This window comes from Cetorhinus maximus, chromosome 2, assembly GCF_964194155.1.
Source record: "Cetorhinus maximus chromosome 2, sCetMax3.hap1.1, whole genome shotgun sequence".
NCBI lineage: Eukaryota > Metazoa > Chordata > Chondrichthyes > Lamniformes > Cetorhinidae > Cetorhinus > Cetorhinus maximus.
In genome coordinates, this window is record NC_135880.1 from 31,332,755 (window position 1) to 31,348,193 (window position 15,439).

A 15,439-nucleotide genomic window follows, 5' to 3' on the forward strand; every position below is an offset into this window, starting at 1 on the left:
ACCCACGCGCTCGAAATATTGTTCATGAACGAGTTCATGATGCTCATGGTCTCAGAGGAGTTGCCGATGTCAAGGTGAACCTGCTTCGTCACAAAGATGTATTTGGAGTAACTCTCCTTCCTCGACCTTTTCCGCTTCTTGCTGCCAGTTTCTTTAAGGCTTTCTTGGCTCCCTTCTTGGGAGCTGGTTTCTTCTCATCAACCATTTTCAATTTCAGACACACAAACTTGCGTTACTTTTTGCTGATTTTAGCTATTATAAATTTAGGGCGCAGTTATGTCACGAGATCGGAATTCATGTAACTGCATTTAAAGTGAGGAGGGTAGAGGGGTTTGCAATGTGGGTGGAGGGGAACCAGCGAACGGTGCTGCAGCCCGGCCCAGGTCTTTGCTGCATCCTCCCGACCTCGGCTCTCACTCGCTGACCGCCTGCTGCTGCTGCTGCTGCCCACTGGCTCCAACATGCTGCTGGAAGACACTAAGGATTTCCTCTTGAACGGTGGCCTTCTGTTCTCTTTCTCTAGCAGCTAGCCCTGCCTCATTGTTTTGTGTGTGTGTGTAGCCTCATTGCTTTGTGTGTGTGTACGTGTAGCCTCATTGCTTTGTGTGTGTGTACGCGTAGCCTCATTGCTTTGTGTGTGTACGCGTAGCCTCATTGCTTTGTGTGTGTACGCGTAGCCTCATTGCTTTGTGTGTGTACGCGTAGCCTCATTGCTTTGTGTGTGTGTACGCGTAGCCTCATTGTGTGTGTGTGTACGTGTAGCCTCATTGTGTGTGTGTGTGTGCGTAGCCTCATTGCTTTGTGTGTGTACGTGTAGCCTCATTGCTTTGTTTGTGTGTGTACGTGTAGCCTCATTGCTTTGTTTGTGTGTGTACGTGTAGCCTCATTGCTTTGTTTGTGTGTGTACGCGTAGCCTCATTGCTTTGTTTGTGTGTGTACGCGTAGCCTCATTGCTTTGTTTGTGTGTGTACGCGTAGCCTCATTGCTTTGTTTGTGTGTGTACGCGTAGCCTCATTGCTTTGTGTGTGCGTGTGTGCGTGCGTGCGTGCGCGCATGCATGTGTTTGAAACAGTGTCTGTCCAACTGTCTGCAGCCAGCAGCAGCTCCCGTTCACTGATCGGGTTTGAAGCAAACCCATCAACTGGTGCTAACGCCTCCCTCATGTGACCCGCCAACTGAAAACTTTTCTTACAGAGCCACTGGATTGGTCAGCCCAGCCCTTTTAACAGTTTACAATTTCAAAGGAATTTACTGTTTTTAAAAAAATAAGCATTTGACTCTCCTGGGTTTGCTACAGATGGATATGACATGGCAGGTGAGAGGCAGGTTAACAGGGAGGGAACTTGGGAGCTGAAAACCTGGACATTTGAGCAACCTGAAGAAAACTTTTGGAACACCAGGACACTTAGTGAAAAACCTGGACTGTCCTGACAAAACTGGGACATGTGATCACCCTACAGCTGTTTACCCTCCTATCCCAGAATCTTCATTCCTGCTCAGTTATCTTCCTTAGCTTAACAGCTGGAAAGTAACTAACCTGTTGGGACCCCTGTCAATGCTATTTGTCATGCTAATGAATAGAATCCCTTATATCTACTGCTTGGCTTTCTCAACATCTTTCTTCCATCCCCATTAAACTACATGATTCACAGTGCCATAGCGCTGTCCCGTGACACTATGTTTATATACTTTGGCTATCCAGTACTGTGTATGCCCATCCGACCTCCAAGCCTATCCTATACAGAGGCCCTCTTCGACTCCTGATGGATAGTCACCCATTCCCTCAGACTGTTGCACCTCCTGCAAGTACGATTTAGAAAGAAAGGAAGACTTGCATTTATTTAGTGCCTTCCATGACCTCAGGATGTCCCAAAGAACTTTTGAAGTGTAGTCACTGTTGTAATATGGCAACCAATTTGCACACAGCACTACCACAAACAACATTGTGGTATAATCTGCTTTTTGTGATGTTGATTGAGGGATAAATTTGTCCAGGATACCAGGGATAACTCCCTCTCTTCAAAATAGTGCTACATTCACCTGAACAGGCAGATAGGCTGCACTGGGATAACGGCCTTGATTTTTGTGTTGAAGCCCTGGAGTGAGACCCAGAAACTTGTAACTCGGAGGCAAGAAAGCTAACAACTGAGCCGTGGTGACACTAGGGAAAGCTTCCTTATCAACTTGGGTGCAAAACATCTCCAACTGTTTAGGTTCAGTCACTTGGAACTCTCTTGCCACTCCAGGGCTTCAACACAAAAATCAAGGCTGTTATCCCAGTGTAGCCTATCTGCCTGTTTAGGTGAATGTAACACTATTTTGAAGAGAGGGAGTTATCCCTGGTATCCTGGACAAGTTCACCTGGAGTTAATTCATAGGCCTGCGGTTATCCTTGGCACTTGTGGTTTCGAGAAACGTGTACACGTCCTATGCAACATTTTTTTTTTTACTGACTTGCCAATACAAACTCAGAAGGACTCAAGTAACTGAAAATGCTGCCAGCCAACTGCATTCCAGTGCCAAAGTCAATCAGTTACTTTCCCTTGCCCGTCTGCTTCTCACTTGTGCAATCTAATTAAGGCTACCCAAAATAACTTAGCATAAATAAATAATAGAACAGTGATAAATTATACCTCACCACCAATATACCTGAACCTAATTAATTGTTAACTTGTCAATTAACCCAACTCAGTCAGTACTAGCAAATATCAATTAAATTATAAAATAAATTTTAAAATAAAATAAAATAAATGACTTGGTATTATTAAATCACTCCAGTTCAGGCCAAACTCTACTCGCTCTGTAGCATTCTCATTCTGCTGATCTCCTGGAACCTTAACAGCCCAATGTTTACCCTTCCCCCATACAATTGTTTTTGCACAATGCACTGCATAAAAATTGCCCTTAAGAACCACTTTGCAGGTGCTGTCATGAAATGTTCTCGTGATTACATTATTGCATTAAGCATGCCGTATTTTCAGCAAGGTTATCACTTGTGGCCATGTTTATGTATTTTTGTTGCTTCAGACCTAATTGCCCCCACCTCCATGTCCCCCAGTGACTCTGTCCCCAATCTTTCCCGTCGCAGCCTTTCACTCCTTTCTCTCTGTTTATTTTTCTATTTTTCCTCTCACAGCTTCTGTCTTCCCTTTAGCTTCCCCTATACCCAATTTACTGTGTTGCTGGTGCCCCTGGATGGACCCAGATCTTTCCTCTGCTTTAACTTAAATACCCTCCACTTTGACCTTGTTGTAGGTTGTTATTGTTGTTCTTTACACATGCTCACCCCATTTCAGGGGGTAAATTACTTTAATTCTCTCTGCCTGATTCTTATCCTCCTCAAACCCATTGGTGTTCTTTCTACTACTGTTACACTGAAGGTTGCCCTCCTAAAGGACTGCTCTTCCACAAATAAAGCCTTTCCCATTTATGATTTCATTCTGGACAAATCATTTGATGTCCTGAGCATGGCTGAAACATGACTCATTGACTGTGATGCCTTTCCCTTCATTGAGACCATACTGCCCAGCTACAAATTCCATCCTCAATTTCCACCTAATCGCCACCCAAACAGCAATTGTAGTTGTATGCTTTCATTTCCAGGTCCCAATTTGACATCTGCTCATACTTACAGCATACAGACAAGGGAGGTCTGAGTCATGCTTGTGGACTGAGCGAAGGTGTTCTGCAAAGCAGTCACCCAGCAGTCTGCGTTTAGTCTCCCCAATGTAGAGGAGACAGCATTATGAGCAGCAAAACCAATAGACCAAATTGAAGGAGCTGCTTCACCTGAAAGAAGTGTTTGGGGCCCTGGATGGTGAGGAGGGAGGAGGCAAGGGGGTAGGTGTTGATTGCATGGGAAGGAAGGGGATGAGGAGTTGGGGGTGATGGAGGAGTGGACCAGGGTGTCACCGGGGGAAAGGTCCCTACAGATGCTGACAGGGAGGGTTAGGGGAAAATGTGTTTGGTGGTGACATCATGCTGGAGTTGGCAAAACTTTAGACCTTCCTGTCGCCTGCCATTTCAACACACCATCCTGCTCTCATGCCCACATGTCCATCCTTGGCCTGCTGCAATGTTCCAGTGAAGCACAATGCAAACTGGGGGAACAGCACCTCATCTTCCAGTTAGGCACTCTACAGCCTTCCGGATTTAACATTGAGTTTAACAACATGAACTCTCTCTTCCATCTTTACCTCTTTTTAATGCATTTTTTAATTTCATTTTTTTTGTTTATTTATATTTTCTTTTTTAAACTTTATTTTATCCTTTTTCCCCAACCACCCTGCACCCCCCCCAAACAGGGCCATCTGTCACTTGTTTCTATGTTGTGCTTTTGCAGAGCGCTGACCCTTATTCTGCTGATTACCTTTATGCCATTATCAACACCTTCTTTAGTCTTTAACACTACCATTAATACTTCCTTTGTCTTGTGTCCATGACATCTTCGTCAGACTCTCCTGAGCTCCCACCTATCCCTGACCTCCTATTTTGCTCCAGCTGCTCCACCCCCTCTTAATGAGTATAAACTCCATCACATTTCTACTTCTCTTTAGCTTTGAAGAAGAGTCATACGGACTCGAAACGTTGATTCTGTTTCTCTCTCCACAGATGTTGCCAGACCTGCTGAATTGTTCCAGCATTTTCTGTTTTTATCCCAGTTATTCTATTGAACATAGCATTGGTCGTCACTCTTATAAGAGACCGTAGCATTTTGCTTGAAGGGATGACCATGCAGTTCCCAATATCTATTTATATGAAGTTTTATTCCAGAGGTATAGGAAAAATGTGAACTTGTGATGTAAACTGAATATTTATGTCTTTCACAAGTCCAGTCAGTACAATTTATCTTCATTTAATAATATAACATTTATGAACTCAACTCAAATTCCCAGATCAGTGAGTCATCTTAATTAAAATAACCTCCAAACTATCACCAGTGGCCAAAACAATCCTAAAATACAACAGAGGACCTTAGAGAAGGCAAAAAAGGTGAAAGGATTTAGGAAGGGAATCCCAGAGAGTGGAACACAGTTGAAGTCACGTCCATTACTGGTTAGGCCAAGGAAAGTGAGGGTGCCAATAACTGATATTTTTGCCCCAGTGCTTTCCAGCATTGTCTACTGGCTCTTGTTTCGGCATTGTGTTTTTCTTTCCCCTTTACCTCCTTTTCTAACCCATATAATCGCCTATTTCTTAAAAAGCCTACCCTTAATCCTGTGTACTTTCCAAAACTCTGCATTTTGAAACCTCACCTACTTCCCTCTAAAGTTCTTGGACAGCTCTTCACTGTCTGGCCCTTCACTGTCCGGCTCTTCCACTACGCCCTGATCAAATCCCTTCAGTATTATGGTTTCGTCCCAAACCCGTCACTGTGGTTTGAGTGAGCAACAACATTCTGTATGATAGTTACTACAGCTCATGTTCATCCTTGACCAGCTGCAACATTACATGGATGATCACACTACCTTTGTCCAGCAGCTCTGCTCAGGTACTGCTGTTACAGGATTCTATTTTGACCTGCCCCATTGGAGCCAGTACATCTCCTGCAATTGCTTCTCTCCACATGCCTGCACAACCACCTAGTGTTTTCCAAGGTTCTGCCCCTTCTATTCCTCACCTGTATGTTATTCCTCAAACATATTACCTGTTTGCGTGGGGTTAGCAATATATATGCACCAAAGATATCCAACTTTATCTCTTGATGTCACAACTGTTGCTGTGCTCTCTGACTACCTGTTCATTAGCAGGATGAGTGAAAACTTTTAGTATCTTAAGCTTGGCAAGACATCCTGTTTGGCTCATGCCACAAGCATTGTTACTTGATTCTATCCACTTCTGGTTTCCTGCTCAAACTCTATGTTCTGCTTGACCTGGCTCATCTTCAAACTACGTTGGTCATGTAAACCACTTACTACTTACTCTGAAATATTGTCCTCCTTTGTCCTAACTTACTTCAATGCTTTGTCACCTCTGTACTCAATTTCTCTGACATGCTTCATGGTAGCCCCACAAACTCTGCCCTATACTAATGCCAACTCATTCAGATCTCTGTTACCTGCATTCTATCCTGCATAAATCTCTCTTCACTTGTAACCCTCGCCCTTGTCAGAGTTGGTTAGCTCCCTGCTCCTTGGCACATTGACTTAAAAATCCTCATTCACCAACCTGTCTTTGCAGTTTCCTACAGGCCTAAGGCCAACTTGCATTCTCTGCTCAACAATTTACTTCACCCAGCTCTTACCCCTCCCCCACCCCTTTTTTTGTACCATTTGTGGCAGAGCCTTAATTAATTTGACTCCCACACTCAATAGCCTCCAAACCCCTCCACTTTGCATCAATCCTTAAAACCTAACTTTTTGACCCTATGTCACCTATTCTCACCTCCTGTTGCATGGGTCCAAACATTGAAGAATTTATGGGATGCTGCTGTGCCTTGTTTTTATTGCAGTCCTAACTCCTGTGGATGATGCACTATTACTGTCGTCAACCGCTGCTGGCTGACATCATCTGTGATTACAGCAGTGAGTCATCACATATCAAATTGTCCCCCTGCTTTCAAGCTGGCATATTTTTCTATCTCGCTTTGAATAACTCAAAGGGTATCTAATAATTCACCCACTGATGCAAATACTTTGCATCTTACACTCTGGAATTCAAAGTGTGATGGTTTGGTTGGAAATCAAACACTCAAATCTGTTCATCTACCAAGCTATTATTGCAATGATTTTTTTTAAATGGCGCCTGGTGGCGCCTGGCTAATGATCTAAGTAGATACTTTCAAATTATGGTATTTAACAAGAAAATTTGTGTCATTCTATAAAATCAATCTAATGTTGCAAATGTATTCTGAAAGCAAAATACTCTTCTGCATTGTTTAATCTTTCTATTAAAGCATCATGTAATTATGGAGAATTTTTCAGCACAGAAACAGGTCATTTATATGATAATGCAGCACATGAAATTTCTTCTGCTTTACATCAGACCCTATGCTTTCACTCCTTTCTCCCTCATGTATTTCTCCAGCTTTCCCTTAAATGTATCAATGCTATTCACCTCAATTACTCTCTGGCAGCGAGCTCCACATTCTCACCACTCTGAGTGAAGAGGTTCCCTGTAAATTCCTTAATACATTTATTAGCAGCTATCTTGTATTTTGTCCCCTAGTGTTGGACCCTCCAATGCATGGAAATATGCTCTCAGGACTACTGTAACGAGCCCCTTCACAATTTTAATAGCTTGTCAGGTAACCTGTTTTTTTTAAGTGAGCCCCAGTCTTTCCTGACAGTACCTTCTCAGTTCCAGTATCATTCTTGTAAATCTTTTTTGCATTTCCTCCAGTGCATCAATATTCTTTTGACAATACGGCGACCAGACTGATGCACAGTATGGTCCAACAAAGGTTCTATATAATTTTAACATAATATTCATGTCCATTAGATTGCTGAAAAGCATTTTAATTTTCTGGTGCTGACTCATTATCAATGCAGGGAAGCTTTTTAAGAGACCCTGCTTCTGGAGTAATTGCGTAACTGTGTACTCAGCGTGACCTGTTATTCAAGCAATTACTGATGAAAGGACTGGATTTTCAGAATGTTTGTTTGTGTTCAACGATGAAAATTAACTTGCTGTGAAGAGAAAGCTTCATTATAGGTTTCCTTGAAAAATCCATATTGGTTAACAAAAATGCTGGTAATTATGGTTGTAATGATGATAATACTCATTGTGATGGTCATTAGAGTTGTTAATTGCTCGGATTTACTGAATTTGCATCTTGCCTATTTACAGTGCAGTTCTACGATGGTTTTGTTCAGTGTTCTGTATTGTGTATTCAGTTTGAGCTATAATCTGCTTGCAAACAGAGCTTAATCCTTAATCCAAATGTAGATATTAAATTTGCTGTGCTTCCTTCAACTGAAAGGACAGATTATGTGGGGTAATGGATTTCACAAAGTTGTCAACATGAATACAACAGGAGGTGAAAATTTCTGTAGGTGTTGGGCTTCTAATTGTTCTCTATTTGTGTACTCGCCGCCTCCTCTTCTCACAAATGTTGGTCATCTGGGAGTTTGATCAAAACTGTGGAAGCTATGTAATGAGAAATGATTTGCTCAGGCGGTCATTGACCTAGACTATAGAGATTATCCACATGAGCTACTGTCCCATTGCTCAGGAGTGTGTGTTTTATAAAGGATGAAGGATGTAGGTTTGTGATCCAGAGACTGTCGGTTCTTTGAATCTGTCCATTACAGCTGGGAAGTGAAACCATCCACGTGAATAGTTACCACAGCACTGTTTGTCCTTTCCGCTGGTTGATCATGGAGCACCATTTGGTTTCTCTGTAGCTTACTAAATAGTCAAAAATACATTTAAATAAATATTTAGATAAGGCACATAGATGATGTTATATTGTATGTTCATTATATTGTCATACAGTAGGAAGGAAGAAGTGATGAATGTGATAATCTGGACTCTTGGTTCCATATTTCCTCCCATCACTCTCTCTCTCACAATAGCACTAATTTACCCAGCAGACCCACTGTAATGCTCAGGTTAAGAACCACACTAGTGGAATCAAAATTTTTTGTGATTTTAGAATTTATTTTTTGGTAATAAAACTGCAAACATCTATAACTTGGGTTAGTGTGTAAATTACTCTCCAATAACATATATAAAAATGGATAGTGTAGTGTGACTGATAAACATAATTCCATAATCCCAGGAGGTTTTTGAGGATGTGACTGCATTATAGCTATGATAACATGCAGATGTAAAAGTAAATTCTTTCGCTGGAGAGCACGATACTTCAGATGCTGTAAAACTGAAATAAAAACAGTGAATGCTGGAAATACTCAGCAGGATCTCTGTTCCAAATGGTGGATGAAATGGCTTCTGCTCTTGCGCCTTTATAAACCAAGGATAACGTTATAGGTCACATGGCTATGGCAAGCCGATGGCCACATTGCACAAAGGCACTTCTCCAAATAATCTCTCTCCACAGATGCTGTCCGATCTGAGTATTTCTAATATTTACCATTCTCTAACATCTTTGCTGGAGATATATTTGGTGAAGTGTTTAAGGTGGCTAGTGTTCATTGTTTTGTGGTAATGCCCCAAGACTCAAACATTTATTGGAGAGTTTACAAAAATGGACCTTGAAGGGAAATAATGAGTTTTATGTTTTTTTTATGAACATACGAACTCATGAATTAGAAGCAGGAGTTGGCCTTTTTGGCCCCTCAAGCCTGCTCCGCCATCCAATAAGATCAAGGCTGATCTGATTGTGGTCTCAACTCCACATTCCCACCTATCTGTGATAACCATAAGACTTAGGAGCAGAAATAGGCCATTTGACCCATTGAGTCTGCTCTGCCATTCAATGAGATCATGGCTGATCTGATAATCCTCAATGCCACGTTCCTGCCTTTTCCCCATAACTATTGATTCCCTCACTGATTAAAAATCTGTCAATCTCAGCCTTGAATATACTTAACTTGCCAGCCTCTGCAGCCCTTTATGGTAAAGAATTTCACAGATTGACTACCCTCTGAGAGAAGAAATTCCTCCTTATCTCTGTTTTCAATGGGCACCCCCTTACTCTGAGATTATGCCCTCTGGTCCTAGACTCTCCCACAAGGGGAAACAATCTCTCAGCATCTACCCTGTCAAGCCCCCTAAGAATCTTATATGTTTCAATGAGGTCGCCTCTCATTCTTCTAAACTCCAATGAGTACAGGCTCAACCTCTCCTCAAGAAAATTCCTCCACACCCAGGATCAACCTAGTGAACACTCTCTGGACTGCCTCCAATGCTGCCTCCAATGCCAGTATATCTTTCCTTAGATAAGGGACCAAAATTGTTCACAGTTTTCTAGGTGTGGTCTAACTAGTGCCTTGTATATTTTTAGCAAGACTTCCCTATTTTTATACTCTATTCTCTTTGAAATAAAGGCCAACATTCTATTTGCCTTTCCTATTACCTGTTGAACTTGTATGTTAGCTTTTTGGGATTCATGCACAAGGACTCTAAAATCCCTCGGTGCTGCAGCCTTTCTCCATTTAAATAATATTCAGCTGTTCTATCCCTTCCAAAGTGCATAACCCCACATTTTCCCACATCTGCCAAGTTTTTGCCCACTCACTTAACCTGTCTATATCCCTCTGTAGACTCTTTGTGTCATCCTCATCACTTCCCACCTATTTTTGTGACATCCGCAAACTCGGCGACAGTACATTCACTTCCCTCATCTAAGTTATTAATATATATTGTAAATATTTGTGGCCCCAGCACTGATCCCTGTGGCACTCCATTAGTTACAGGTTTCCATCCCAAAAATGCCCTCCTTATCCCAACTCTGTCTTCTATTAGTTAGCCAATCCTCTATCCATGCTAATGTACTACCCCCAACACCATGGGCTCTTATCTTATTAAGTAGCCTTACGTGTGGTACTTTATCGAATGCCTTTTGGAAATCCAAATATATTACGTCTACTGGTTCCCTTTTATCTATCCTGCTTGTTACCTCCTCAAAGAATTCTAATAACCTTTGACTCCCTTGCTAGTCAAGAATCTATCTACCTCTGCCTTAAAAATATTCAATAACCCTGCCTCCACCAATCTCCAAGGAAGAGAGTTCCAAAGACTGATGACCCTCGGAGAGAAAAAAAAAATTCTCCTCATCTCCTCTTAAATGGGAGAGCCCTTATTTTTAAGCTGTGTCCCCTAGTTCTAGCCTCTCCCACAAGGGGAAACATCCTTTCAGCATCCACCCTGTCAAAGTCCACTCAGGATCTTATATGTTTCAATAAGATCACCTCATTCTTTTAAACTCCAATGGATAGAGGCCCCGATTGTCCATCCTTTCCTCAAACGATAAAACACCCTCATCTCAGGTATCAGTTGAGTGAACCTTCTCTGAACTGCTTCTTACGCATTTTTTAAATAAGAAAACCAAAACTATACACAGTACTTCAAATGTGGTCTCACCATCGCAATGTACAATTGTAGCAAAACATTACTATTTTTATATTCCACTCCCCTCACAATAAACAACATTCCATTTGCCTTCCTAATCATTTGCTGTACCTGCATACTGACTCTTTGTGATTCATGTACGAGGACACCCAGATCCCTCTGTAGCTCAGAGTTCTCTCTCCGTTTAAATAATATTTTTTCTATTCTTCCTGCCAAAGTGGACAAGTTCACATTTTCTCACATTGTACTCCATCTGCCAAATGTTTGCCCACTCACTTAACCTGTCCATATCCCTTTGCAGACTCTTATATCCTCTTCACAACTTACCCTCCTACTTTATCATTGTGTCATCAGCAAACTTAGCAACCAAACATTTGGTCCCTTCATCCATCTCATTAATATAATTTGTAAATAGTTGAGGCCCCAGCACTGATCCCTGTGGCACTCCACTCGTTACGTCCTGCCAAGCAGGAGTTGTTTCAAAAAGTCTTGATGGTATTGATTTTTGTGCTCTTTTCTTTGTGAAGAATCTTCTCAATCATCAACTTTCTCCTTTTTAACGTCCAACGCAGATAGCAAAGGAAAAGAATCAGCTGCCATGAAAGCAGATCTCCTCCGAGCTCGCAATATGAAGAGGTACATCAACCAGCTCACAGTTGCCAAGAAGCAGTGTGAGAAACGAATAAAACTGCTTGGGGGTCCATTGTATGGTCAGCAGGAAGATGGTGTCTGTGATGAGACTGATGGTCCTTCAAATCAAAAGGTAAAAAGAAGCCGAATAACTTAAGATACCAAGATATAGTACGGTGAACAAGCACATCTGTAGGGACCTGAACACAGCCAGTACGAGTTCCAACTTCTATATAAAAATTGTGAAATATTTTAATTACACTTCGGAAGTATTGACAAATTCTTCTTTAATTTGTGGAAAAAAAAAGACTTTGAGTGCAGTCTAGACCATCAACTATGTTTCATAATTCCTGTGTTTTGTTTTTGCAGAAATTGATATAATTAACTATTCATTTGTTTCCCTCAGCCTAGAGCATAACTCAACTTGACATTTCTAGTTTTTCACTATTTCTTCAGTTTATTTTCTTCATAAGAGGGACTTGGGTGTATATGTGCATAAGTCATGGACAGGTTAAGAGGGACGTTAATAAAACTTACAGTATCCTAAGCTTTATTAATAGGGGCATAGAGTACAAGAGCAAGGAGGTTATGTTGCACTTGTATAAGGCACTAGCTTGGCCTCAGCTGGAATATTGTGTCCAGTTCTGGGCGCTGCACTTTAGGAAGGATGTGAAGGCATTGGAGAGAGTGCAGAAAAGATGCACGAGAATGGTTCCTGTCATAAGGAACTTCAGTTACGAAAGCAGATTGGAGAAATTGGGACTGATTTCCTTGGATAGAGGTATTCAAATCATGAGGGGTCTGGACAGGGTAGATGGGGAGAATCTGTTCCCACTCATAAAAGGATTGTGAACAAGAGGGCACAGATTTAAGGTAATTTGCAAAAGAAGCAAAAGCAATATGAGCAAAATCTTTTTCACGCAGCAACTGGTTAATGTCAGGAATGCACTGCCTGAGAGTGCTTTTTTTAAATTCATTCGTGGGATGTGGGCTTCGCTGGCTAGGCCAGCATTTATTGCCCACCCTTAGTTGCCCTTGAGAAGGTGGTGGTGAGCTGCCTCCTTGAACCACTGCAGTCCATGTGGTGTAGGTACACCCACAGTGCTTTTAGGAAGGGAGTTCCAGGATTTTGACCCAGTGACAGTGAAGGAACGGCAATATATTTCCAAGTCAGGATGGAGAGTGACTTGGAGGGGAGCTTCCATGTGGTGGTGTTCTCATCTATCTGCTGCCCTTGTCCATCTAGATGGTAGTGGTCATGGGTTTGAAAAGTGCTGCCTAAGGAGGCTTGCAGAGTTCTTGCAGTGTATCTTGTAGATGGTACACACTGCTGCTACTGTGTGTCGGTGGTGGAGGGAGTGAATGTTTGTGGATGTGGTGGATCAAATGTGGTGGAGGCAGGTTCAGTCGAGGCATTCAAAAGGGAATTAGACTTATTTTGATGAGGAACAATGTGCGGGGTTATGTGGAGAAAACGAGAGAATTGGAACTAAGTAAATTGCTCGTTCGGAGAGCCGGTGCAGACACGATGGGCTCCTTCTGCGCTGTAAAAGGCCTGTGAAATTCTGTGATTCATAGTTTGAAAGCAGTTTAGTACTTTGATCAGACTGCACTATGGGCAAAATTTTTTAGCTCAGCCGGTGGGTGGTGGGTGCATGCCCGACCCACTCAAGCGTAAAATGACAGGCGGGATGAGGTTTCCTAAGGCAACTAAAAATAAAATTTTAAATTTAATTAATAACATGTCCCTGTTCATGTGACAGAGAAAATGTTTCATCTCCCTGAGGCAGCTCTATGCCTCGGGGAGATTATGAAGTATGCATTCATGCACATGCGCGAAATTCGCGCTCACTCCGCTTGCACTCCCCCAACCGGACAGGCAGTGATGAGTGTTGCTGCTCGCCTCCTGGCCTCAATCGCGGGCGGCGGGTGGCTTCCCAACAGCCCCCGCTGAGCTCACCTGACAAGGGCAAGATTCTGCCCCATAAGTATTGTGTCCAGTTCAATGCTGGGCACAAAGAAGGCATTAACATCCGGAGGCAGTGCAGAGAAGAACCACAAGGTAGATCAGTGTCAGGAATCTGAATTTTGAGGAAAAACTCGAGAGATGTAGGCTTTTCAGTTTAAGGTGGCACCTCAAATGACCTCATAGAGGCAGTTAAGGTGGAAAAGTGTTAAACTGGAATTCTAATTTTGGAATTTAATTTAGTGGAGGACAAGAGGGTCATGTTCAAATTATGAAAGATAAATTTAGGACCAATACCAAGAAATTGTTCTTCATCTAGATAGTGATTCATATGTGGAATAGATTACCACTTAGAGCAGTGAATGTGAAATAAGTAAATGCTGCAATTGGGGAACTTTAGAACCTTTCTTGTTGAAGAAATTAAGATGGACTGAATAGCCTTTTGCATCCATAGTTGTGTTGTGATCTTGTGCCATTGGGCAGACAATAATCTGGCAAAAATTAATTGGCACTTGGAAAGGTGTGGGCAAGCAATAGCCGGTGTGGATTTATTAAAAGGTAAATTGCATTTGGCTATCTTGATTGAGTTTTTTGAAGTAACGGAAGGGTTGATGGCATTATTGCAGTTGATCTTGTGTGTGGACTTTCGAAAGGTGTTTCACAAAGTACCACAACAGACTTATAAGCAAAATTAAAGCCCATGGGGTTAAAGGGACAGTGGCAGCATGAATATAAAATTGGCTCAGGAACAGAGTGTAGAGAATGGACATTTTTCAGACTGGAAGTAAGTGTACACTGGTCCCCAAGGTTGATATTAAGATCACTGTTGATTTTCATGTACATTAATGAGCAGAACTTGAATATACAAGGCATAATTTCAAAGGTTGTAGGTGACACAAAACATGGCAATGGAGTAAACAATGAGGGGGATAGTAACAGGAGGACATCAGCTGGAAAAATGGCAGATGAAATTTAGTGCAGAGAAACTTAAAATGATACATTTTGGTCAGCGGAATGTGGGGAGGCAATATAAATGAAATTGAATAACTTTAAACGGGATGCAGAACAGAGACCCAAGGGCCTATGCATGTATTTAAGCTTTTGAAGGTTGCAGGACAAGCTGAAAAAGCTCTTAAAGGCTATAGCTTTATTTCTCTATTAAAGTACCAAAACAAGGAAGTTATGCTAGTAGTAGGCATTTGTCTGTCTTGGGGGACGATGGACTGTGTCCAGGCTGTTTGTCACTTCTGGATTGAACATAGTCTATTGTGACTGTAGAGCTGGATTCGTGAGTAGCAGTCCCTTCCCCAGCTGACACAGATGAAGAACTTTGTCCCGAAGTCGACTGATGTTTCTTCCTTATAGTGGGCCCTCTTTTCTGCCATCTGGTTGTTTCTTTGGTCCTCTGCTTTTTCCACACCCTGACTGCTTGACTCCAGGCAGCAGCGAGGACCTCCCATGCATTGACTCTGATCCTGGTCAACTTGAGATCTCATCCGTGTATTGTAGATGTGGGTGACCTCATGCCGATAGCAAGCTTGCCATAGGGCATGTCTTTGAGAATGTGGTCATCATCTATTCAGTATACATGACCCAGCCAATGGAGTCACTGTCAACACGAGGGCAAACAGGCTGGGGATCCCTGCATGCTAGTGTACTTCCGTAACTGACACACAGTGCTGCCAGGAGATGACCAATATTCGTCTGAGGCAGCGGAGTTGGAAGCTGTTCAGCTGCTTTCCTTGCCTTGCATAAGTTGTCCACGCTTTGCTACTGTAGATGAGGGCGCTGAGAACACAAGCCTGGTGCATGTGGAGCTTTGTATTTTAGTTAGTTTGTTGTTGCTCCATGCTCTCCTTCTGAACTTTG

General features: G+C 42.3%; 1 protein-coding gene across 1 annotated transcript in view; it reads left to right on the forward strand.

Annotated features, from left to right (window-relative positions):
- Positions 1-15,439, forward strand: part of snx25 (sorting nexin 25) — a 253,050-nt gene that overhangs the window by 173,527 nt on the left and 64,084 nt on the right. Inside the window, exon 8 of the mRNA XM_078562219.1 lies at positions 11,547-11,737. Coding sequence (XP_078418345.1) covers positions 11,547-11,737 — 191 coding nt within the window. The remainder of the gene's footprint in view (positions 1-11,546; positions 11,738-15,439) is intronic.